The following is a 27,975-nucleotide window of genomic DNA, read 5'->3' on the forward strand; positions in this document are numbered from 1 at the left end:
ACATACAAATATATTAAAAATGAAAATAAATAAGCACATATTATTCATAAGATTTCCATTTATTACGAATTAAACAAGATTCTAAACACACGAGTCGAGAAGAATAGTGCCAAGAAGACACGGTTTTGGTCATAAGAGCCGTTTTCCTCAGTCGTTGCCCGTAGCGTAAACTAAGCTTAAGCTAAACGTAAACGAAGTTTAAACCACGTTTAAACTAAGATTATGTTAAGCTTTAAGTAAGTTTTAGCTAATCGAGCTGTATCACTTCGTCCTTTGCCAGATGTCGGTTCTAAACACTTCTTAGAAAAAAATATATATTATTGAATGTCAGTGTAAAAGGGACTAACGAATTTACAAATATTTAAAAAATAAAGAAAAATGTCACCAATCAATTTTACAATTTATTAAAAAAATATTTCTAGAAAATTAATAAGACATGAAGATATAAAAGATAAAAAATTCTAAAAGGAAAATAAAGAAATGTTAGTGAAGACGTTCGCAATAAATAATTAAAATGTAAACAGAAGAATCAATATTAAGTTATATAGTATTTTAGTTGTAACACAATATGGTATATCAAAGTCGTATATATATATTTTTTTTCAATTATATACTAATTAAAAATACAAATTTCAGAAGGTTGCACCACTTTTACACAGACTATCAAATTTAAAAGAAATTGGATATTTACAGACTGTAATAAAAGCCTATTTTTCTAGAAACGTTCAACACCGACGATCCCACCCATACATAAAAATCCATATGAAAATTACAATGGACAGACAGACGTTCGTTTTACATAATATACATATTAGATATTATTTTTTTAACATTATGAACATATGTGTATAATTTCGTGTCCGCTATTAAATAATATATATAGACATATAGTTATTTAAATCTTAATACAAGATTACATGAAGAAGTCTAAATTATTTCAAGAGGCCATTCAGCTCTATAATGTTCATATTTGAGAGCTAATAATGTTCATATTTTTTAGCTTCACGCTGTATCCCGCATTTAGCAGGCCAGACAGTTCCGGTGCGGTGTCCCACGCACCGCTCAATTACCGTGTATATCAACGTCTCGATGATTTTTTAGCAAAGCGAGGAAAGGAAAATAATTTATTCCCCCGAATGGGGATCGAACCCACAACCGTCGCGTTTATATACTGACGCCATAAAGGCGTCACTGTTGTATTTTTATTATAGATTATTAAAATTCTTAAATTACATTACACATACTAATATTAACATCTGATATACACAAAAGTCGAAGCTTAAATATTTCGCTGCAAAATAATCACAAAATATTGCATAACATAGAGGTCACAAGGTATTACACAAGATTGTCATTTTACATTATGCCTTAAATGTGACCTATTAAAAAAATATTTTTTATTTTTATTTAGTACAATCACAAATTACATATTTGAGTTCGGTCACTTTAATTATTATGCAACAAGTATTTTACTCTAAACTAATCTAACATCAATTCTGTTATATATAAATATACCTAGAAAAAAAATCAATGGATATGTACTAACACATCATTTATCTACCTTACATTTGCCTTCCTAGAAGAAACATTAAATATTTATAATCTTTGAAAGCTGCTTATTTTTTAATATCAACCCCCTTTTGATCTGTGTCTTGTTGTCTTTCAAAAACCGACACTGGTCAGGATCGACGACAAGCTCTCGCAAGTCAAGCAATTCAAAATAGCTTGCCAAGCGTGTAAGCGACGTATAAAACCAATTGTCAACTTATATAGAATAATAAAATTTTCCAATACAAATTTTATATATATTAGTGACTCTCACTAATTATAATGTTGTGTTGAGATGGTCCATAGATTTTTCTAAATTATTATGTATCCGGAATGAAACCATATATCTAATCTATATTAATATTAACATAGAAATAAAAAATCTTACTATTCATATAAAACTGACATGCCCTTAATCTTAATTAGTATTAATAAGTATAATAATGAGGCCGTCGTGGCGCAGCGGCACGAAGGTGTGACTGTAACGCGACGGTTGTGAGTTCGATTCCCACTCGAGGAAGTGAAATATTTATTTACGTTTATATTTCCATTTCTTCACTCTGAGGCAATGCGCGGCGTTGAGTTCTGCCGCTTAACACGCAACGCCTCCAGAATTCGGCAGAAAGTGGGGAACGGAATGTCTTAACACTGTGTTCCCTCTGCCTACCCTGCTGTGTGCGGGATACAGCGTGAAGCTGATTTAATTTTGATTTTTAAAGTATAATAAATCTAAAATGGAACTTGACACGAATAAAAATGATTAATAAATAGGGATAGGCAAAAAAAAATTAAATTGAATTTTATTAAATCATTGACAATAATCAAATGATTTCATTTAACAACAACATAGAAAAAATTATGTAAGCTGCCTGCATATAGCATTTTATTAAAATGTGTATATTAATATGATAATTAAAACAATATCAGAAATTGTTTTTATTTTCATCACCCATCCCTACAAAAATATTTCACATAATATAAATAATATAAAAGAAATTATAAAAATGGAGGCCAAGGGCTACAAATAATACTATAAGTATGTACATAGAAAAAAAAATATAAACAAAAATTTCAAAATCGACATTATGAGACTCTTCAATACTTCAAAATGGAATATCCAGCCAAATAACATTATTATACAATTTACAACTTATTAGAAGACATTCAGAAAGACACTTGACATATCTTTAGACATCAATATAATATGACTAATGCTATTAAAGTATTCATGATAATAATAATATCTATAGAATAGTTATAATAGACTCTTTCTACAAACACTTATATGACATTAACACCTCAATTATATAGTGCAGGTTCGAACCTCGTATAAAGTAATATAATAACATATTAAATCACGGTACTTTGCATTCCATGCCTTAGAGTTATAAAGGCCCATAATTGACGCGTATTCAAAACATTCTTAGACACCATTATATACAATAATATTAATATATAATCATCATTAATAATACAATTGAATATATCTGTCAATCGCACAAATGCCAATTGACACTGTATCAATTATTAGATATTATAATGAATTATTATGGTATTGACAGACAAATAGACATTTTACAATTATTTCTATATATAAATACAGTTTTTATTAAGCACTAGGGTGGGCCAAAATTTTATTTTTCTTTTTTAAATTATAGTGTTAAAAGGCTCATTTACCCTTTTAGCATATGTATTTTTATGCAGTCCAGAACAATATTTTCAATATAATAAAAAAAAAGTTATTTGGCCCAGTCTAATATACATAATAACATTCATATACTTAAATTGTTATTTGATTACATGTATTTTTTATACTATATTTAAATTACTTAAAAACTATATATTTTCAGCATTTTAGATGCTGATAGTTAAACTTCATCTAAAATCACATGTAATTGTAGAATAATGTTTTCGAAATAAAAGTAATATAAAAAGATGGACATAATGACTATTAAACTAAAAGAATCTCGAAAACTTTTATGTTTTATGTATTTTAATGTACGGGTGATTCTACGATAAGAGGTTTTAACTCCTTAGAGAATGTGGCCAAGACGAAAAGTTGCTGTTTTTTCATTAAGCACTTATATTACGATTTTTGTCCTATTTATGTATCTATTCACGTAAGGGTAAGTCACTTTATGAATATTTAATTATTTTTCAGTTTTAAGAATTTACGAAAATTATTTAAATGTTTATTTTAAACTGTGAATTGATAAAAAATATGCTATATCTAAGTTTCTTTGCACTAACATTACATCCCCTGCTCAACAAGCCTCTCTAATGGCAACTGTCAGGCCAGGGGAAACATGTCAGGGGGAGGACGTTTTCATGATAAATTTTAATGTTTTAATTGACATAAGAAATGTTTTGGTACATTATGTATTACACTTTAATTATTACATTATTATTAAATTTGAGCAGTAAATGCAAATAAATTAATTGAATAATATAACTTTTATAACTTACCAGTGGAGAGATATAATGACCTCACGAAACCACTACTATGTACTAACGAATCGCAAAAACTAACAGATGCCGGCGCCCTTAACGGCACACGTGTTTTGCATTACAAACTTCACGTGGATAGATGATATAGAGAGCTGTTTAGAATATGGCCGTTTTATATTTGTGTTTGTACTATCATTATGAAATATTTAAATACATTTATTGAAATTCGTATTTAACATAATTTAGTTTAATTACTGACACAAAAAAGGTATGTTTCGTCTGGAAATTAACCCCTTAAGACCTGATATTGTTAATGGATAATAATAAAATATTTTTTTTACTAATTATTAGTAAGAAGGACATCATAAAAACAAATGTGTGAAAAATCATACATATTTATTAAGTTTTCCGAATTTTCCGGCATGTACCACAATTATGCACATTAGGTCCCAAGTGTTGTCAACAAATAATAAAATGTTTTATATACACTTTAAACATTATGTGCATAATTCTGCACATGAGGTCCGAAGGGGTTAAGCTGAAACCGACAGAGGGACACGCCAAGGTAAGTACTTTTTTAGACTTTATAAGGAATTTCAAAAAAATATACTTTAATTAGACGTAGAATCACCCATACATTTGATAATATTCTAGAAGAATCGTGCCAACGTAAATTAATTAACTAACTATTAAACACAATATTAGAATGCTTTTACATAAACATTTAATTGATTATATTGCATAATCATAAATAATAATGTCAATTAGCTCAAATTAATCGATTATGTAATTTTAAAAAATCCATTAACCCACACAATTAAATGATCAAAGATGATTAAAATATACAATCGATGAATCGAATATTTTATAGTACTTACAAAAGATGGATTAATCTGAACAATCGAAAGATGAAATATTTAATTGATTTCTATAATTCGCTTAGTAAATACCTTTTATAAATAGGTTATATGTCGTATTCGGGAAGTTTAGTTGAAAAGTACAGAGTTGGGATCTTCATTGTCCATTTGTTTGACATGCCTTAGTACATCCTTTTTTGTGATCACTCCGAGTAAACGGCTGTGTTTCGAAAAAACAAATAAATAGTTATCAATATTTTCTTACAAAGCAATATCATTTTAAAAATAATAAATCTCTAAGTGAATAATACATTTTTTTAGGTTTTATCGTCATAGAAGACATAAATATCACTTTATTTTTTAATAATATTAATTTTTAATTAAGTGTCTAATTTAAAAAAAAAACCAACAAGATCGATTGCGAAGAACATAGAAAAAATGTATGCAATTGAGCAAGTCAAATAAGTAAATCATTATTTAAAGTTATTATTTAATCATAATAAAAACACCCACCCATTATGAGTGACGAGGGTCTGCCTCAGGCCTAGCTTGCGGAACATGTCCACCACTGTCTCCATTGGGGTCTGATCAGTGACCGTGATGGGGGCCATGTCTAGTATCCTATTGAGGGGCAGGCATGGGGCCCCGGGCTGTGGTTGGATGGGTCCCGCGAAGATTACTAGAGACTGACCCGTTATCCCCTCCATAGTTCGCCGAGCGTTAGCTGAAAGGGGTTTTGATATACATACATACTATATAGTTTATTATTTTAAACATTATCTTATTGGATTGTAACAATTTCAATCATAATTATAATTAAAACAAATCAAAATATACTGCACAAAAAATGTTATAATATAATCTGACAAAAATATTTGTATTGTTAGGAATATTTCGATGTACGAGCGGTATCGATACCCATCACTCCCATTCCCACTCATATAAAACAAGCGCACAGTCGTGTACAACTTAATTTTCGAGTCGGTCGTCGTTTAGGAAGGTGACTTCGTTCTATTTTATTATATTTGTCATGTCATTTTATGTTTGAAAAGTAACTATTATAAAATTGTTAGTAACTTAGTTAAACCATTCTACATTGTTTTAGTTTTATATTAACAGCTTCTGATTTCTAATAGTATACATATTTATCAAATCTTGTATGACATATCACTACATTGAAATGAAACTCTGTTTTTTTAAATAGCAGCCCCTTAACACTTTATCCTCTACTAATGCCAAAATCCCCAAAGTAGAAAAAAGACACTAACTTTGCTGCGTGTGTATAAAGGCGGTTGTGGTTTCGATTCTCAGTCGGAGGAATGACTATATTGAAACAATTTTCATTACCTCGCTCTGGTAATAAGACAAAGCGCACCGCGCCAAGGTTCCCAAGTTGTGTGGAGAGTGAAATGTTCTCTCTTATCTATACTGCTATTTGCGGGATGCAGCGTGAAATAAAAAAATCAGAAAATAGGGCACTAACCAATAGCCAAATTAAGATCCCTGCGCAGAACAAAACCAACTAAATATTGGGATTCTTTGGAGACCACAACTGGGTAGCCATTATGTTCAGTTTCCTTCAAAAGCGTCTCCACATCATCCACTGTCATCGAATCTTGGGTTATTACTGAGAGGGTCTCGTTACGTCTGAAATTTTTTTGATTTAATAAATATAAGATAATTATTTACTTTTTACCTGACATATTAAAAAAAATATTTGAATTTTGCAATCTTATTATACCGGGGTGTCATCGTAAGCTTGCGATCTATCACGATCCCCAGGGGAATTTACTATCAACTCATAACCTCATACACAATTTATATGATCATAAAGGCTATTCGGCTATTTTAGATGGCTATCTTAGATGGCCATATTGGATTTAAAATGACGTCACATTATTTTTCGAGTTGCTCTCAATGAGCCCTTTCATTTGATATCCATATTGTAGAAGTACTTTAAAAATTACTGTTTTGCCATCTTGTATGGTCCGCCATATTAGATTTAGAATGACGTCACATATTTTATCGTGCCTTGTCATCCAAACTAAACATGTATACAAAATTTCAGCTCAATCGGTTGAAAATATCTATTTCAAAATTGAGCTCAAAGATTTCACCTGAACATACATACATACATTGTTAAATAAAAACTTTTAAAATACTAAAACCATCCAACATCTATTACAGAAAAGTAATTCCCTCACTTTGGTTGCATAACATCAGCAGCTAACGAAGTATGCTGGAATTCATCTTTACTGTCCAAAAAGGGGTATCCATTTAGGGCAATATGGGCATCGTAGATACCCTGCCTTCCGAGAGCGTCGCCGACCCACTTGGACGCCATGGCGGCCGCCATTAGTGGCACAATATATCGTACACCGCCGGTCAGTTCAAACATTATTACTACTAAGGATACTGGAAGAAACAATGGATGTTAATGTTGAGTTACAAAGTGTATTAATAGAAAATATATACAAAAAAGTAACTAAATTTAAAATAAACAAATGAATACTAAAAGACATTGTGTGTAAAACAAATAAAGAACTTATAAATATTTTAACAAAAACCAAGGACCATATATCCAAAACAAATAAATAAAAAAAAATCAAAATTAGAACATGTTGCCAACAGGAAGTACTGGCTGAAAAAATAAACAAAGACAAGCAAAAATAACAAAGACCACACACCAGTCATCCTAGTAACTCCGCCAAGTACCGCCGCGGCCCCGACCATAGCATATAGACCCGGTGTGATACAATCGTCGCCTGTCGAACATTCCCCGGAGAACAGCCATATCTTGGGATAAGTGAAGGCCAGTTGCTCTACACCTAGGAATGGAATTAGTAATATTTAAATATTATATACAATCACTTATATGGACTTATGGGTCTTTTATGGCTATTTCTTAGTTTCTCGTTTTAGTGGCTAAGCACAATACAAAAAATCTTTTGTTATTTTCGATTTTAAAGTTCAAAATTAAATCAGCTGTATTTCGCATACAGTACTACCCTGTCGCAGAGGGAACCTAGTGTTAAGACAGTCCGTTCCTCACTTTCCGCCGAATTGTGGAGACGTGTTGAGTGGCGGAACTAAACGCCACGCTTTGCCTCCACACCAGAGCAAAAAAATGAAAATATAAATTTAAATAAATATTTCATTTCTCCGAGCTCCTGCGGATTTGCTCAATTTCGGTTTTAATGTAATATAATACGCTAGTGTTTATACATGTATGCCGTTTTCTGGAATCACTCTGTCTATAGCTGAAAACAATTATCCATCCAGCGAAAGCATCTAAGGCCAGAAAGCCCTATCAAGATTAGTAGAATTAATACTTATTTTACACTTACATTGTCTTGTAAGACTTACCGATCCCAACAATTCTTCCAGCAATAGCACCCAGGGCCAGACTCGGTATGAACAGACCACATGGAACTTTAATACCGAATGTAAACACCGTCATGACCAGTTTTAGTACCAGGGCGAGAAGTAGCAGCCATATTGCATGGTATACCTCAGGACCGGCCGGTGCTTTCTCTATTGCTGAATTCACGTGAGTGAAGTTACGGTTATAGTCACTGTGGACAATATTCTTTTTAGCTTAACAATGTATCCTGCATATAACTGGGTAGTCTCAAATCTAGGTTCCATCTAGGTAGGGGGATCACTTCGTTCCCTACACTCCGTCAAATTTTTGACACTATGTGTGTTGAGCGGTACAACTCAACACCATTCTTTGTTTTGTTGCTAGTACCAGAAAATAAAAATAATTCATTACTCTAAGTGAGAATCGAACCCACAACCGTCGAGTTTACAATCAGACGTTATGCCACCTTGCGTTGCCTGTCAGCCGCTCTATAATTATGATATTGAATAAAAACATATAAATAGCCTTTTGTGTAATATTTATTTATATATTCAAGATGTTAACTATTTATAGGTATAATTTTCATTTAACTAAAGAATATCAACATTTAAAATATAAATTAAGCCACAGTGGCGTTTTTAGAAAATATTGATACCTTAATTTAACTAAGAAGATAATATTATATAATATTAAATTATATTATTATTAATAAATAAATAAATGTTGAGTGGTGAAAATCAACGCTGCGCTCACTATATTATTATATATCTTGTCACTAATAAAAAAAAAAGCAACTCACCACAGTGGATCAGAATTAGATATCCCACACTGATTGAACAGTAAATAGATCAATTGACTGGTATTCATCCTTGTATAGGGGTTGGGGTACGCTATGATGGCGGTCACCAGGGTCACCACTAACACTTCCGTCACTGGGTACTGTCCCAGCTTGGAATATTTACGATATCTACACCAGTATATGTTTGCTTTTATGAATATTGTTGCTATACAGCCCTGTGGAAATGATAAGCTTTGAATATTTCATTTTTGTATCCTACATATGGTAGGGTGGCAGAGAAATTTCCAAATTTCATTAAAATATATTTTTCCTTCACTGTAATAATAATAGAAGTTGTAATAATAAAATCTATGTAAATTGTACATATGTATATCAACCCAAAATGCCTTCTACAAGTTAATAAGTTAGTTAATTTTAAGCTTTCATACAAAATACAACCAAAAATATTTTGATAGATTGTGTCTAAAAACTAATCTCAGGAACTACTAATTTAGAATTAAATAAATTATTTAAATCTAATATAAAAAAAATAGAATACTTACACCAATTATGCCCAAACCCAAAAATGGTATAAGTTCGAAGAAAATCCAAGGTTTATTATATTCCACAAAGAATAATACTGAATGTTCATTGCCAAAGGGATTTATCGAGCGGAGTATGAAAGCAGCTATTAGAGCGCAGAAGAACGATCGCCATAGTGTCTTCAACGGAAAATAGTAGGACACCTGAAAAAATATATAAATTACCTGCTTGTTTTCATTTTTTATTATACAAGTATTATGAGTTTCAGTTAAGAGTTTGTTTTAATTTTCCTCTAAAAATATCAGTTAATGAGTATCGATATTTCTGAGTAAAGTCTTTCACAGTTCTTTATGTGTATTAGATACTTTATCTAAACCAAATAATATTGATAATAATCTATATATATAAAATCGAAAGGTCACTCACTCATCACGAAATCTCAAATTTTGCTTAGGAGTTACTTATAGGACAAAGGTGCTCGCTAAGACGGCAATTTGCAATATTCGATTTCTAAGGGGTTGTTTTTGGGGTTGAAAGTTTGTATGAAACTTCGTTACTACAAATGCTAGGAGTCTCAAATTTTGCATAGACGTCACTAGGACGTAGCCATGGAGACAGAAATTAATAATAACATAGGTCACGCGGGTGAAACCGCGAGCGGGCCGCTAGTATTTCATAACTCTAGAATTTGATATAATATAAATCTTCTTTCTTTTAATCAGACTGGTCAATTATTCATGGACATGTATATTTGATTTAGAATAGAGGAGCCTTTAAAACGCGAAATATGTTTTGCCAACAATATATATGTCACATTATATAAAAAATTATACTGTCAAACAAATTATTTTTACTGTCTATACTCCTACTGTACTACTTTGTTCATACTAAGTATACTTTCATACCTCTTCAAGACTAAAGAGCACACCGCCAATGGGTGCACCGAAAGCAACAGACACTCCAGCAGCGGCTGCCGCTGAGAGGATCTCACGTTTCTTAGCCTCATTCCTTCCATATTTTGGGAATAAGTAGGATAGAATGTTACCTGTTATACAATATATTACATAAATAATATTTTTTTAAGGAAAATTACGTGTTATTTTCTTTAGCTTCACGTTTTAACCCGCATATCACAGTAGAGGTTGAGATCTGAGAGAACTTACAGATACAGAATATATAGTGTAATGAATAACACTATATTCATTCTTTTATTCATTTTGAAGAAATTTAGAGTAAGTAGCACCTCAATTATCATTTCCAAATACATAAAAATTTAAATTATAAATTGAAACATCTTAACTAACTTTTAATCAAACTAAAAACTAGCTCACCCAAGCAACTAGCAATGTGTACCATGGGACCTTCCTTGCCCAGAGACAGGCCGGAGGACACGGACAGTATGAGGCCTACCACTTTGATGATTAGCGTCCACTTGCCGAGGTAGCCGCGGATTATGAACCCGCTGAGGATCGTTTTGATTTCTGGGATACCTGGAAAATTGAGGGAATGTGGACTAAAATTGTGTTATTTTCAATATTTCTATGTTACTATATGTTTAGAAATTGACCGTTGGTTGGGAAGAAAAGTCATTCTTGTTAGATGTGTTAAGAAGCCTTTCTTATAATTAATAGTTTTACGCAACTCTCACAGTAGCCATAAAGAAAATAATAAGGCAATTCATTTCTTAAGTTATGTTTACATATTTTAAGACATTGCGTGGTAAATGGCTAAATCAATGGTAATTTTTGTAACCAGACAGATAAATCTAAAAACCTGACATGAGGCTTGAAAATGCAAATAATCCATTCTCCCTCACAGGACTCGAATCGACAACTATCTCGGCTGCAATATACCACAAACTAACCTGACCCACACGCGTACGGCGCGAACATTCTGACGAGCGACGCGGACAGGGCGGCGAACAGGAGGGCCCAGATGATATAGAACAGGTAGCTGATTATGTACGCTCCGGGGCCGTCGCGAGACTCCCCGAATAATTGCGGCCAGGTCATCCACTGTCAATAATCAACCATTGTCAATTGCTACTGTTATAATACTACTATATTTCATTACACGCCATCTTTTCACCAATATTTTAAGAAATTTTATAGATTGTCTTTTTCATTGAAATCGGTGATATACTTAACTAAGATTAGAATTTACTTCAAAAAAAGTATTTTACATTTAGTATTAAACAACATTATTAATATAAACACATACTTGCGAGCAATTCCCGTGGTCGAAGGTTATTTCGTCGTTGGACCAGCAACACTGTTCCCGGTTGAACCAGAACGCCTGCGGGCATATGCCGAACTTGAGGTCGGTCATCCACGAGGCGCCTATGTCTATTACACCGGCGACCACTCCCGTACAGACGCCTACTAGCAGCACGCACACCCATCCCGACCAGGCGTCGTGGGCACCCTGGGTGATAGAGACCAGCTTATAATACCATTTTATTGGCTATTTTTGAAAATATTTGACAATAGGGAGAAGAGAGAATATTGTTTCAAGATATTTTGATCTATTATTTTCATAATTTTTTGGGAACATGTTGAATTTGTGTATTTTGAAATAGCGCTGCCTCAACACACTTATTCAGCGATTTCTGAAAATTGAACGGAAGGATAGGAAGAGTATTAGAATATTAGAAAGAATATTATTATTTAAATGCCATCTTTCAGCTCAATTTAGTAAAAAAATCCTTCAAGCTTTGAGAAAATGCATAACATAACCCAGTTATGGAGATGGGGGCTTATGGGTGTCTTGATTTATAATTGTCTTTTGAAATACTTTAGATATTTTCTTCTAACAACTTTACTGCGTTAAAGTGCGTAAACATTGCGTTTGGATATATTTTTATCTAACCTATTATTACCATTACATATTTTTTATTAGTTTAGTAATAAACATAAGAAACGCTTTAAAAGTTTTAAATTCATAAATATACCATTGACTATGAACATAATACTTTCAATCAATAAATTATTTTTATAATCACACGGTTATTTTTCTATTAAGAAAAGAGGCAAAAAAGTAGAAGACCAATCTGATGGTAAGTGGTTATTACTTGAGAATGCGTTCCCTTGAACTTGACTTGACTCGACATTGGATGAACTATCGTAATATTTTTAACCGACATAGAAGGAAAACCATGAGAGGAAAGTTATTCCACAATTATATAAACTTATACAGAAAAGAACAATATTATAAACAGGTAAACAATATGAAAATATAAGTAAAAACATAATATATAATTACACCACATAATTTTAACTTTAAAACCTACACTTAAAAGCATTGAAAATATATTAATTACTTTAATCAAATCCCAAATAGAGTCCTGTCGTTTCTTCACAATGTGTCTATGTCGCATGCGATCGCGCGCTATGTCCCTCTGCCAATCGATCGTGTGAAAATCGTCATACTGTCCGATACCGGGTATATCGTCCGCTTCGCCTGAAACAAGGGAGAAATTATTTTAGGTAATAAAGTAATAATATTTTACCATTTTTTTAGTTCTTACCGTTCACTAAAAATATCAGAATAAATTGTTTTAAAGTATAATATAAAATTACATCGAATAATAAACATAGACTATTTATTTATTCAGCTGAAAATATAAGCTGTATGTGACTTAATCTTTACTTTAATAACAAAAATCTATATAATTAAAGATAAAAATTAAAATAAAATTGTAATGCAATGATCAAATAGGGATCAAATTACCGTTTAGAGATGCGATATCAAAATCAAGGGTGGGACCCAATTGCCCATGTCGGGCGTTCTGTCAATACAAGACAAAACAAAACTAAACTACTTTACTTCCTTCAAAGTGAAAACTTAAAATTGTCAAATGGCTGATTAATGATAAGGTTAGATAATAATTTAATTTGGAGATTTAAAGCTTCATAATGAATAAAGTGAAAAACTCAATTGTCTATAAAAAGTCCATATATGTAATGAAATTTTCGTCTTAACACTGTTGAATTCAAACAAAACCGAAAAACATAAAATTATCTATACATTCCACTATAAACATGAACATATTTAGCCAAATTGTTTTTATAATTTATGAGAAAATTGATATAGTAAGTTCAAATCTGATAATTTATGAGAAAATTGATATAGTAAGTTCAAATCTGATAATTTATGAGAAAATTGATATAGTAAGTTCAAATCTGATATTTTGAGAATTAATAGTCTAATATATAGTTAAGATGTATATATACTCTCCAACTTAAAAGTGGGGACCTTCTAGAGATAACTTAAGGTACATGTCCAGCTATGTTAAAGTAGAAACACTCATTTTTAACGTTTTTAAGAATAATGTAATAAATGTATATTTATTATTACCAGACACTTTATGTGGGCCTTTGCTCCTGCCAGACATCCTAAAGGTTATTTAAAATGACCTTAAACTATCAAGCTTATTATATACAGATATATTATTTACAGACTTTTTCAAAACCCCTCATAAGCACCCATACCAATTATTGGCTTATTGGCTCAATCATCTTTCCAGACAGAGATATACCTTTATTGGGTGCTACCTCTGAAAGGGTCCCACTTTCAAGTTAGTGAGTAGAATTTCAGTAATATATATATTAGACTAATAGTCCTCAAAATTTCAGCTTTGCTAAAATGAGGAATTGAAAGTAATACATTCCCCCAAATGGAGATTGAAACTACAAACGCAGAATTTATTAGACTTTGCCACAATGGATAATGCTGGTAGATTATAATTATCTTTATCAACTGCTTACTGCGTAATTCTTTTTCTGTATTATGTAATTCTATTTCTGTGATTAATAATTTAAAAAAATCTTTAAATTTTTTATTACTAATATATTCAATATTTTAATTTTCTACAAGTTTTTACATATCAAGTCTCTATTGTTTAGTTTAATTTATATTTGTTTAATGGCCTAAACATAATGCCTCTGAGCTTGATTCCCATTGGTAGGGTCATGCATAGAAAATTCATATTTTCTTCATTTCCTCACTATGGAAGCAAGATTATGGTAAAGTGCAGGATTGAGATCCACCATTAACATTACATTTTAATATAAAAAACATATATGACTCTACAGTATATGTATAATACAATTATGATTCATGCTATTGTTTCATACTGATTACATTTATGATAAGGTTGAATACTAAAGATAATATTAACTAACAAAGACTTTTATATTGTATTTTTATAGTATTACTTTAGTAAAAATGGCATAAGGCCATCCCTAATTTTACTAGTATGAACTAAAAAAAGTAGTCAACTTGCACATTATCAGTTCTTAATTGTTATTACAATTAATAACTTAACATAGTGATATTCTAATGATGCAAAATTACACAAAGCTATTCACATTTATTTTCACTTATTATACAAACGTTACTAATACAAATGCCTAACAGTGTCGATCATTATAATTTTTATTATGTTTGTTCAATGTCAGTTTTAAGTCATGTGACTTTGAAACACTGTTTGATTTAACGTGTGATATGTATAAATAAAAAATACACATATACAAATATAATTTAATAATGCATAATTTCTAATTCAAGTAGAAATATGACAAAATTAATTATGACGACTATTATAACAAAAAAATGGTAGTCTAGCTGAGTGGTGTATAAAAACGAATTTAAAAGATAAAGGCAGTAAAAAGAGAAAAATAAAAAAGCAAACACTTTATAAACATACCTTGCATTCCCGAAAATATAACTGCGTCCCCTGTAAATATATTACAACTATTTAATTTAACACAGCGTAAGGCACTTGCATTATCACAATTGGCTTATATTGCTCTTTCATATACTTATAAAGTATAATTTAGCGGAAAGTTAATATAAAACGAGATTTAATATTTGGAATGAATATATGAAAAAAGGAAACGAAGATTATAATAGAAAATGGGCCATAGGTGACAAGCAAGCAATGAAATGTCAACTTGTCAAAAACATTGCCATACGTAAATACAAAAGTACTACCAGACTAAACAGCAACAATACAATAACATGCAAAGATATACATTTCAAAGATAAATTAATTATTATCTACTTTCTATATGATAAACATTTATATAATATTATTATTGTAATTATTGTATAGAACAGCATACTATTGCAATTATATATTTTAATTAATGCAAATTGTATAAATTTAATTTACATTTAAAGATTTTTTCATTTCTTTCAGTTATATTTCACATCACATTTATTGGGATGTCGTTGCAAAAAGATTTTAGTTGTAATATTAATAAACACTCTATTAATAAATGATATTTCACTTTACCTACATCGGGGACGAGAGGTTCCGTATCGTCAGCGTTAAAATTCTGAGAAGTTTCCATATTTATATTTATACACGACTTACAGTCACGAATTGTTTCACGTTACTTCAATAAAATCTATACATATCTTATCTAATTGATAACATTAAAAAAATTGCATGTATTGAAATGTATTGAATTGTAGAGATTACATTTATTTTGTTTATGTTTGGTAAAACTGGTTTGGTACCTAAATGTGACTTTAAATTACTTTATATATTTTAATATATTTTATTTATAAATTGACATTAAAATGACGACATCGATTTAAAAGCGAAATATTAAGAGAAATTCACGATTATATATTTATTTCTTCTATGTTGTATTTAGCAATACTAAGTTGCCACGTTGCAAGAAGTGTAAAAAAATATAAGTAAGTCATAAATTTGGCACAAATGTAAATTTTTACAGTCTACTTTTTATGTTATTTTTATTCTTAATTTATTAATATGTGTAATGATGAGCATACCCTAATGCATTTTAATATGATGTTCTAAGCTCTATATTGTTTAGGAATTTAATAATATACTGCAGCTGTTGTTAAACCACAAAGCAGATTTCAATAAGCTACTTGTTGCAATAATAATGCATAGTTAATATACATTTCCGGTGAATATCTTACCGGCTGATGAACCGAAGTACTGAGCGATGTACGCTTAAAAATAAAAAAGAGTAATTTATTATTTAGTCTTTATAAGAAAATAAATGTCATTTAAAAGACTTGTTACTGATAAACAAGTCGCAATTAAAATATATAAAAAATATAGACTTTCTCCAATATTTCAGTGTAACTACAAAAAAGTTAAAAAATACGAATATTATTAACAACTTATTTGACTATTAACTTTTAAAGTAATTACCATTGAAATAAATATCCCTAAAACAAATATCCCTAAAATAACTGTAAAAAATATTAAATAATAATCAAAACTAAAAATTTCCATTCAAATACATCTAAATAAATACTTACTGCCTACCTCAAAATTATTATTTTTTTGTTCCTCCCTGTATCCCGCATATAATAGGGTAAGCAGAGGGAGCCTAGTGTTAAGACTAGGAAGATTTCGTTCCCCATCTACTTACCACTGATTTAACGAGGCATTGCGTGTCTATCATTTGCCTTCTTACCAGAACGAGGAAACGAAAATATTAAATTTATTCATTGCCAACTCATAAGCGACGTCTTTATACTCAACCGCTTGTTGGCTGTACATGTAGATATAGCTGCACAGATTTAATTTTACTATTTTTCTTACTTTTGACTATAATTATTTTGTTCTCAACTGAACAATGCGCGAAAATGCAGACCCCTAATTTCAAAACGGCGAAAGTTCATCGACCGTATTGGTTCTTCGCCGAAAAATGCCTAAAAAATCTTAAAAATACTTACAATTAGCACTGCCCGTACTGCCTCTAGTGCCGTGCTCGTACAATTGAAATGTACCGTGGTTAGTGGGCGTCGATGCTTCAGCCGCTCGGTGCGGCCCCGGCGTTATGTCTACCATGTCATCCTCGGATGTGGGGTGACGACCGTTGGTTGTGGTGCCCTGGGTCAATGAAAATGTTTTTAAATATTTTTCTTTTTTTTTAGCCTCGCGCAGTATTGCGCATAAGACACTCCGCTCCCCGCTTTTCCTCGAATTTTGTAGGCGATATCGTTATATCGTTTTATTGAGTGGTGGAACTCAACGCCGCGCTGTGCCTCGTTACCAGAGCGAGGAAATGAAAATGTTAAATATTTCATTTTCTCGAATCGAGCCCACAACCTGTCAAGTTTAAAGTCCCAATTGTTATTAATAGATAATTTATTTACGCACTGGTACATTTAACAAAAAAAATGTGTGCTTTAGTTATCTAGGGTTAATAGAATGATGTTTAGTTTTATCATATCTACCTAGGGAGCCGATAGCCGAAGGAAGCCGGGATAAAACAATATGTTACTCCACAAACTCCACTATCATTTCAGTGTAAGTTCCATAAAAATCAGTTCAGTTGTTCCGAAAATTAGCACAGGAAAACAGAAAGACGCAAAACAAGCACTGTGTTTGTGTTTGAGTATCGTGTAATTCACTTGGGTGGACAAGAATATATCAGCACAGCCAACTGTGGACAATGGAAATACGACACGCCTCATGTTTCCATTTTAATCGGATCAATGTTTTATATCGACGATTTAAAAATGTTGGGATGGTGGCGAGTAACTGCTTCACTTTATTTCTTTTTTATTTCAATTAAATTTTAATTTATTTATTAAGTTTATTATATAACGAGGCCGTCGTTGTTGACCCCCACTCGAAGGAATGTATTATTATTTCTTAATATTTTAATTTCTTCGCTCCGGCACAGTTTTACGAAAAGTGAGGAACGAAGTCTCTTAACACCAGGTTCCTTGTGCCTACCCTGCTGTGTGCGAATGGAATAAGAATAAAATTAAGAATAGTATTACCTGCGGCTTCACCTGCAATTTCAACAACATTTTCTGTGCGGAAGGTAACTCTAACCGCAAGTACCTACAGTGGCTTACATCGAAAGGATTAACGTAACGTAATGTAATATAGCCTTTAGCGTTCCTCGATAAATGGATTAAACAACACAAAAATAGTTTTTCAATTTGAATTAGAAACCTGAGATTGAGGGAGTGGAACCAAACCAATTAATCAGTTTTATAATATTATAGTATAGATATAAGTAGATAGGCTTTCATCTTGAAAATATTTTCAATTGACTAAAATATTTTCGAGATGTAAAGATCAATAATATTTGTTGTTTGATTATTATTATACATATTATAAAGAACCAATTGTATTATTCGATAATTAAGTAACTAGCGAATACAAGGGATGTATTATCGACGTTCTTAAATGAGCCTCAATAAGAAGACAGCCTTAATTAGAAGGATATTCAGGGCAGAACGTATATGTTAAGTGGATAAAGGGCTAATTAATTGTAGAATATTATCAACAATTATTTTACCTATTGTAACAAAAGAGCTAACTCGATAATTGAATTGATAAGAGCGAAATCAATTTTCATTAAATTCGTATTCATAGAGTTCATATAGATTGTTTTGAAATATTTTGTAGTTCTTTAATATAAATAAGGATAACTGTATGTATATGTATATGTATTTTATATAAGTGTGCATTTAATAAAGACAGAGACAAAATAAACTCCTACTTAAATTTTGATTTACAATTTTTTTTTTTGAAAATTAATGTCAAAATGTAAATGAAAAAATCGATTTGAACTCATCTCTTCTACACTTTAATAGGCATTCGACAAGTTTTATTAATTTATCTGTAATAAAGACAAATTGATATGATTCCAATAACTCGATACCTCCCACTGTTACGTAAAAATATATGAAAAAGCCACATATTGTCAAAATTTTCACCATTTTAAATAAATTTTCAAATTGCAATGGCGATTTTCACTTCCGTTAACCTATGACATTTCAAAGATTTATTGATTAATCCATCACAGGTCTAAAATAGCAAAAACAATATTTAGAACGTCTATTTTAAACCAATAAATCAATAAACAAAATAAAAAATAATCAGTTCCTAATGTATTTTTTTTACAGGAAATTAAATTAAATATATACTTATAATAAAATCGTAAGTGGGTCGGCGTCTGTACTTGAGACTAAGATATTTTAAAAAAATGTCATTGGGAACCTATATTAACCTAATAGAACCGTTCCGTTACCGAAAGAAAGTTATGTCAATTTAAAGTACTTAGTTCGACAAAAGTTCCTTAAATTGGTACATAGCGAGTGAGCGAGTCTGATTTGCGCTTGATCGGTTTTTTTCTTATATACACTTAAATAAACATTTGTATATTTCATGCGGGCGTAGCCGCACGGGCCTCTAGTAATAGAATAAGTATAATCTATTTTACTTACTTCTTCTATACAAACATCACTTGGCACAATCACTTAACTTCCTACGATATCTAGTTATTTTAGTCTTTAATACTAAAAATCACTAAATATTTTTCAGTTTTTCAGCCGGCAAATAATCTAAATCGTTAGGACCGTGCACCACGTTCGCCTGTACCGTTATACTGACTGGGATAGGAAAAATCAATAAAACAAGGTTCTATCTTTCGCTACAGCCCGCCCACTAGTGATGTGCGAGGATTATGTCGACGACATGATAGTGCTGTCTTAGGCATGCACTTTTTTAGGTTTAAAGTTTGTGTGTGTTGTGTGGAGGGATTTTTATTTTGGTTTTGGCGATTTTATATTTGGACTTTTATCGATTCGATATTCGATTCATTTATTCGATTCGATTTCGATATTTGATTTGATTTGGGTATTTTTTGTAATATGCAATCATTACAATTATTTTACAAAGAATATTTAAAATCCTTACCCAAATCAATAATTTGACACTCAAAGCTGTTTCTGGACGAGTAAATTAAACTATTCATTGACTTCAAAACATTTGACTGTCAATCAACTCTGTTTATAAAAATAATACTCATGTAGTTCAAGCGGGCGGGCCGCTAGTATTTAATATTGCCACACAAAAGAAAACATCGCCAGCGCGAGGTAGCTACTAAAACTGTAGACACTTACTTACTTCGTACCTAACCCTGGTACTTCTTATTATTCATAGCTCTTCTAACCCCACGTCTGGCTCAAACAATATAGACCGACATATATTGTATATATAACTATATGCAACAAGAATTGATGCTGTTTCCTTATACTAATATTATAAAGCCAAGTTTGTTTCTCAAAAACTACTAGTAACTATTTAAAAACTCAATTTGTGTTCATCTATCGTGTATCCATTATATCTTACTGCGTCAGTACAAAGTTACTGTGTCGTAAAAATGTATTATGATTTCTTAGAAAATAAATATTTAATAAAAAATACTTCATTCTTTTAAAAAAAAACGAAATCCATTAAAAATTATATACAATCTATAACTGGCTTATATGATATGCAGAATTATTTGCCATACAGACCGACTGGGTCAGTACTTCCTTGTAATTTCACACTTAATCTATTTAGTCTATATACTAGTATGCGCTATGTATACATAAGCAGAGAATCAAAGCAATAGGATAATATAGGATAAATAGGCTTTAGATGAGTTGTGCATCGCAATAATGCTATGTCATTTCGATATTTGATATTTTAATACCATAAGCAATCGTGACCCAGTGGCGTCGTGACTGTAAATGTCACAGTTGTGAGTTCAATGTCCAATCGGAGTGATGATATTTTCATTTTCCCGCACTGGCAAAAGGCAGGACGCGGCGTTCAGTTTCATAATATTTATGCAATGTCTTGATTTTGGGTGGAAAGTAGACAACGGATTACCTTAACACTACATTCTTTCTGTCTACAGTGGTTAACGCTGCCATTTGTTTTATGAGAGAAAATATATGAAAACCAGCGGACCTGTGCGGCTACGCCCGCTTGAACTTATCGAATATTTATTAAATATATTTATGAAATTATTTTCAGTTTTCAATAAAATTAGTAAGAAAATATGAGCTAAAAAAGGAAATTCTTAATATTACCTAGAAAAAGTTCCTAAAGTTTTCCGTGCGCACGTTCATGGACCTTACTCTAACTAATTAAACATTTGTCCATATTAAATACCATAATTTTAGGGAACAATATCAAATATAATCCTAAATTATTAAAATTACGATATATTATTAACAAAAACCCGATAAATTTAAATTAATTAAAATGGTTGTTGCTCAACCTTCAGAGATACAAATACCATCGCGAACTTTTTTAAACATTATTTAAAAGACAATTATTTTTGTAAAAGATTGTTTTTATGTGTCTTGAGTCAGCGCTATGTAAGCGTTAAGCAAGCTGATTTTTTATTTATTTTTTATTTATTTATTTATTGATCCACCAACATTTGTTTACATCAATACATACAAAAAAAGATACATAGTACATGGAACTAAGACTAAATGTAACAAACACTTACAGGTAGATACATCTTGCTATGTTAGACCGAAAATAAACTCCTAAGCGTAGAAAACAACACAGAACAAAAAAAAATTAAAGAAATGTTAAATTTAATATATTTTTAGCATGTTTGACTTTTGGTGTTCAATATTAATCGAATCTTGCTAGTTGAATCAGCATTAATGTCAAATAGGTCACTGTACTCATTAACCAACTTGCAAAGTCTAGGAACAGGAGAGTTTGATCCAAACACTGTTTTCCGGGGTGGGGGATAAAGGAGGGTTATTATATTACGGGGAAACCTCGTTGGTACACGTATATTAAACTTATTGAGTAGCTGAGGGCAGTCAATTCCATTGGTAAAAATTTTAGAGATAAAAAATATGTCTAACCGCCTTCTACGTTCTTCTAAAGAAATCATTCGGAAATGATTTAATTGTTGACAATAAGAAGGTAGTTTCTTTTTTGAGATTCCGTTCGAGAATAATAGGTACCGTAAGAATCTTTTTTGTATTCGTTCTATTACTAGAGAATGGCTCGCAAAGTGAGGTCTCCATACTACTGAACAATATTCTAAGATGTTGCGAACAAGAGATGTGTACAGCAGTATCCGGACTCTGTTATCACGTAAACCTTTAATGTTCCTTAATACGAACCCTAGTAGTTTTGAGCCCCGGTTTACTATTTGTTCAATGTGAGGTACAAATGTTAATTTTTTATCAAATAATACACCCAGATCGCGGATTTGCTCAAGTTCTTTAATCTTATTTTGTGCAATACTATATTGAAATGAGATGATATTTCTTTTCCGATAGTACCTTACAAAAAAACACTTATTTGGATTGAGATCCATTTTATTGTGCCGACACCAATTGAAAAGTTCATCAAGATCTTTTTGAAGCATTATTGAATCATGTACAGTGTCTATAACTTTACTCAATTTTAGGTCATCTGCATACATAAAAGTTTTGGAAAATTTTATTGCATTAAGTATGTCGTTAACAAACATTGTGAACAAGATTGGACCCAGATGAGACCCCTGCGGAACACCTGACGTTGCTTTCCGAGAATTAGAGTAAAAGCCATTAACTACTACAGAGAATGTTCTGTTTTCTAAGTAAGACTTGATCCATTGTAAAAAAATACCAGAAATGCCATAAGCAGATAACTTTTGCATCAATAAGTCATTTTGGGTGACGTTTTCTTAAAACAACAAACTTTGCAAACCGTTGCTTAGCAACGACCGCGTAGCGACGGTTAACATGGCAGAATAAATTACATGTCAAATTAATAAGTATTTTAATATATTACAAATATGAGAAAAAAGCATCCTATGTTCATCCCAAGACCCTCAAGTCATCTCTACATGAGTATTTTATCACAATTGGATTACGGCCCTGATTGAGTAAAAGACAGATAGACAGAGTTACTTTCGAATAACTTTATTTTAGAGTGATCGTAAATACTAGAGATAAGATGGAGCTTGTTCACTGATAGATGGTCTATAAAGATAAAATTCACAAGATATAATTTTAACCTAGCCATTTTACCAAATACTACACACTCAAAATCAAAATAAATATTCGCACCGTCGAAGGCTCATATTTTTTTCATTAATAAACGTCGAATTGCACTAAGGTGTTTAAATTGTTCAGCGACTGTGTGTTGCAGGTAGTATATTATACTATCTCTATTAATAGAGCTAGTATAATACTTTCAAGTGATGATTATTCACAGTATTTTTGCTCTCCTTTAAAATTTTGATAAAAAATGTAGATAATTAGTTTACTTTAAAAAAATAACATATATTTATCATGTATTTTGACATGTATTATTATTTATTATAACTAAAATTCTCAATATTATTCAACAATTATTACTTTTATTTTAGTGTTAAAACACTCCATTCTTCAATTTCTGTCCATTATAGAGACTGCTTCTTAAGTTGCGGAACCTAACGCTGACTTTTGTAATACCAGACAAATTACAATCACCGTATACGATATATTATTCAAATTATTATAATGAATTAATTTACATAACATTATCACATGATAGCCACGAGGTTGTAATACGAGTGTGCTAATTAGTGTCAAAGTATTTAAGCGTTTTAATATAAAAGTTATTATACGAAATAAAACGAAAAAAAAAACGTCACAGCAACTTAGTTAGGATATATTTGGTTGATTGTGTTGATTGTGTGTTTAATTCCAAACCAAAGGGGGAATACTTACAATTTCATTATATAAGTTATCAAATAGACGAGGCAGTCGCGGCTCAGGGCCATAAGAATGTGACTGTAAAAGCGAAGGTAGCGGATTCGAGTTCCTCCATTTTATAATGATTAAAATACTCAATGTTCCCAAGAGAATAGAAAGTCAAGACAGAGTGTACTATAACTAAGTTTATTTAACGTAAAGACGAAAATGAAATATATAATAAAAATTTAAGCAATTTACATATCGCCCAATAAACAACTGGCTGTGCAGATATGAGGGTCTGCGCCTGTAATAGACTTGACGACGGATGGAGCTGAATGCGTCCAATTGCCTCGTTATTGACTCCAAGATGGAGGATATTTGACAATAAAAGATTTATTTCTGCTGCAACGTATCTATAAATACACTAACTCGACAATATAACAAAGGCAGAGCCACTGTGTAGAATTCTACAATTCTTTAGGTGGAGGCCGTCGTGGCGCAGCGACACAAGGGTGTGACTGTAATTCGAACCTTGGTCCTATATAGGGCCAATCGGTGTTTTGGCGTGAAGTACCGTCTGCTCTATTGATGACCCCCAGTGTCTTCGAGGCCAACTTGGCCTTACTTTCCAGATGATCGCGATACTGGCAGTCACGCGAGTTCCTACGAAATCGCACAGTAGTGGCACGTATCCAGGTGGTGTGGATGATATTTTAGCTTGTGACATACTATGCGGTTAAGTGTTCAGCGGCAGATATCAAGTCAAACAGTTCTTCAGAACACTCCCCAAATACGGTAGAGACAGCAATGCGAGGAGACGTCTCTACGCAAAGCCAAAGTGTCAAGCTTTTAATTTATATCATGACTGATAGTAGGGGCGGCGAAGAGGGGTCTTTGTGGAGTCATTCGAGCGCATCAGATTAAGATACTGGGGATTCCTTGTACTCGGTTACGTACTTCCACCAAATATGAGCTTCCTATGTATGGCCGCGCCTCTAGGATAAAGGATCAGATTAGTAAAAAAAAATTGATCATTGGACATTCTCGAGCGCGTCAGATTAAGATAGGGTAAGTTAGTTACATGCTAAATCGTGTATATTCCACTAATCTGACAATTTGAGAGTGACGCAAAGGAGGAAGAGGGCTCCAAAGTTGTAAAAAAAAACGTTATCTAGACATTCTCGAGCGCGGCTAATTTTTTTTTTTATTTTGAAGGGAATCATTCAAGGATTACGAAAAACATATAATCTGACAAATTCCCCAAACCGAAGTAATAGAAATTGATTGATAAAGTTTAATATACCTAAGAATTGCATATATTCCTCTCACCGTATTTCTATTCCTATCACACTCTTTTTTTTATTTATTGGTCCCTAACTCATCAATGAAGATGATAAATTAAAAAAAATACTTGAAAAAAAAAATTTTTTTGTACATTTTTTTTATAAATACAAGTATTCTATTTCAAACATACATTCTTTTAGTTACATTCTATTTCTTGAGCTTTTCTATTGATTGCGTTCAATGAATAAAAAAATTGAGGCCAGTCGTGGCGCAGTGGCACAAAGTGTGACAGTAAAACAGACTGGTTGTGGGTTCAATCTCCATTCCAGGAGATGAAATATTTATTGAAATTTATATTTCCATTTCTTCGCTCTGGTGTCGAGGCAAAACAGTGACGTTAAGTGCTGCTACTCAACACTCAATACCTTCAAAATTTGGCAGAAAGTGGGGAACAGAGTGTCTTAACCTTAGGTTCCCTCTGTGTGCGGGATACAACGTAAAGCCGACTTGTTTCTTGTATTGGTTTAAAAAAATATTAATAATTGTCAGATTAAGCAAGTCCCTTCAGATAATCGTCTGATTTTGAGATATCACGTCTAGGGCATGAAGATGAACCATATATATCTTAATCTGACGCGCTCGAGTATTTCAAGATGACGATTTTTTTTTGCATTTTCAAACAACGATTACGAGCTTGCGTCACATCCAAATCGTCAGATTATTACATAAGAGCTTTTTTTTAGGTTCACTTAACACCCTTTTAGAAAATCTGACGCGCTCGATAATATTTTTTTTTTTGCCATTTTTAACTCTTACGTACGACCACCTCCACCACGGAAACTGTCAGATTAACATATTTTCATGCTTAAGAAGACGTAGGCAATTGATGATATCAATATCTGACGCGCTCGAGTATGTCCATGGAACAGTTTTTTTTTTTTTGAAAATCTATAACCCCTCAACCCACCGGTGAAACGAAATTTTTTATATGACATTTTTTTCTTGTTATCATCTAAGCTTCGCAAGCCAATAGGTCTCCATGACGCTCGAGTGACTCCACAGTTTGCTGCTTCGCCTCCCTAACTATGAATGGTCAATTGAAAAGATAAATTTATTTGATAATTTAATGTTTATCTTTAATTCTTGACACAGATCTAGGTTTGTTATAAAACAGACAGGTACAGAAAGTTTTTTGATATATATTTTATTAGCTTCATGCTGTACCTCTGTATAACAGGATAGGAAGAAGAAAACTAGTGTTACTCCATTCCCCACTTTTTTTCTAATTTTCAAGATACTCATTTGAAGTTTTTACTCATTTGTATACATTTTGTACAAGATGGCCGAATTTTACTTCTTACTTACTTTAAGAAATTAAAATATTTGTTAATATCTATATATCAGTTTGAACTCCCAACTGGTGTTTTTAGTCACACATTTGTGCCGATAGTGACAACATTCATGATTATTAATTTTATTTACATGCCATTATAAAATATTAAATTTATAAAAATATTGTCTTACTTCCATTTTATTTTATCTTTATACACAATACATTCTATTTTTTTAACACTTACTACATTCGTAAATAATATTATTTTTATTCAATTAATTTTTTAATTTAATATCAAAACTCTTTGTATTAATGTCTTATCTTTTTTAATAATATTATTAAGATATAATGTTAGTTTCTAGCTATTTGGTACTCAAATAAATTTATAAACTGTAAACAATTCTGTCCACAAAAGTAAATAGACTGTATTTCATTTAGAAACTAATATATTTCTATGCATATGCCTACTGTATATTCTATCTATCCTATCTTATCTATTCTATATATTAGTTTATACTATTATATTTTTAATAATGCCATAGTTAATAGTGATTTAAGAATTTAATATTTACCTTTTTATAAACAGACTGATATGTTGTGCCCATTTTAGATCCAGATGATTTGAGTGGAAACCTCTCCATTCTACTCTTCTGGAAATAAATAAATACTTAAATTAACTTTAAGGTCTTATAAGCAGTATCGAAAAGAGTAATCATTAAGAATAAACACACTTTAACTTAATATTTTTAAATTTATAATTTGCTTACTTATTTACTATTACAATTTTTATATATCCTTATAAAGATAGCTTTCATAATTCTTACTGCAAAATTTTGATCAAAGTGAGAGAGTTTTCTGGTAGCAAGTTAGCAACGCCCCCGTTGTAACTTAATATTTCGTATTAAATTACATATTCGTGTTTTGACTCAGACACGAATGTATAAGTAGTTCTAGTATCGTAAAAATAAGTAGTCGAAAATATATTTCTGCATCTTTAACTTGACCTGATATTGTGAAATTCGCAAATCTAATAATAGAAATAAAAAACACTAACCTAGATATTTTTGAACATGTTTACTTTAGTTTACTGTAAAATAGAAAATATATACAGATAGAAGGATTACATGCAGCACAGTGGAAAATATTGCGACGCAGATTACTATTTACGGTGAAAATCAAACAAGTTTTGATTCAGGATGGTATAAACCACAGAAAACATTTACTCACTAAGTCACTATTACAACTACGAGTTTAAACGTCTGTTTTATAATTGTATTATGTCACTGTCATGGCAAGTAAATGTCAAATACCTTTCATTTGACATTAGTAACGTCAA

The 27,975-nt window shown here is 31.5% G+C and overlaps 1 protein-coding gene across 7 annotated transcripts; it reads right to left on the bottom strand.

Annotated features, from left to right (window-relative positions):
- Positions 1–40: 40 nt before the first annotated feature.
- On the bottom strand, positions 41–27,872 carry ClC-c (chloride channel protein 3). 7 transcript variants are annotated; one of them, XM_085206579.1, is made up of 18 exons: positions 27,694–27,872; positions 27,212–27,289; positions 17,264–17,420; positions 16,496–16,528; positions 15,246–15,275; positions 12,858–12,997; positions 11,759–11,962; positions 11,403–11,553; positions 10,870–11,028; positions 10,444–10,583; positions 9,559–9,741; positions 9,017–9,231; positions 8,220–8,428; positions 7,541–7,681; positions 7,058–7,268; positions 6,337–6,500; positions 5,367–5,577; positions 41–5,073 (listed from the first exon to the last, which is right to left on the bottom strand). In XM_085206579.1, exons 2-18 carry the CDS (start codon positions 27,278–27,280, stop codon positions 4,983–4,985), a joined length of 2,508 nt encoding a protein of 835 aa, XP_085062705.1. In that variant the 5' UTR covers positions 27,281–27,289; positions 27,694–27,872; the 3' UTR covers positions 41–4,982. The 7 variants fall into 7 exon arrangements, with proteins under 7 accessions (XP_085062705.1, XP_085062707.1, XP_085062706.1 ...); XM_085206581.1 differs by lacking the exon at positions 16,496–16,528; XM_085206580.1 differs by lacking the exon at positions 15,246–15,275.
- Between the last annotated feature and the right edge of the window lie 103 nt (positions 27,873–27,975).

The sequence above is a fragment of the Heliconius melpomene genome, chromosome 21 (assembly GCF_056956725.1).
Source record: "Heliconius melpomene rosina isolate 202511_hmr_F chromosome 21, ASM5695672v1, whole genome shotgun sequence".
NCBI classification, from domain to species: Eukaryota; Metazoa; Arthropoda; class Insecta; order Lepidoptera; family Nymphalidae; genus Heliconius; species Heliconius melpomene.

Coding starts and splice junctions, on each gene's coding strand:
- ClC-c (XM_085206579.1), bottom strand. CDS start 27,280: ATGGAGAGGTTTCCACTCAAATCATCTGGATCTAAAATGGGCACAACA. Junction 7,269..7,540: donor CGGAGTTACTAGGATGACTG/GTGTGTGGTCTT, acceptor TGTTTCTTCCAG/TATCCTTAGTAGTAATAATG. Junction 5,578..6,336: donor GGATCTTAATTTGGCTATTG/GTTAGTGCCCTA, acceptor AACCCCTTTCAG/CTAACGCTCGGCGAACTATG.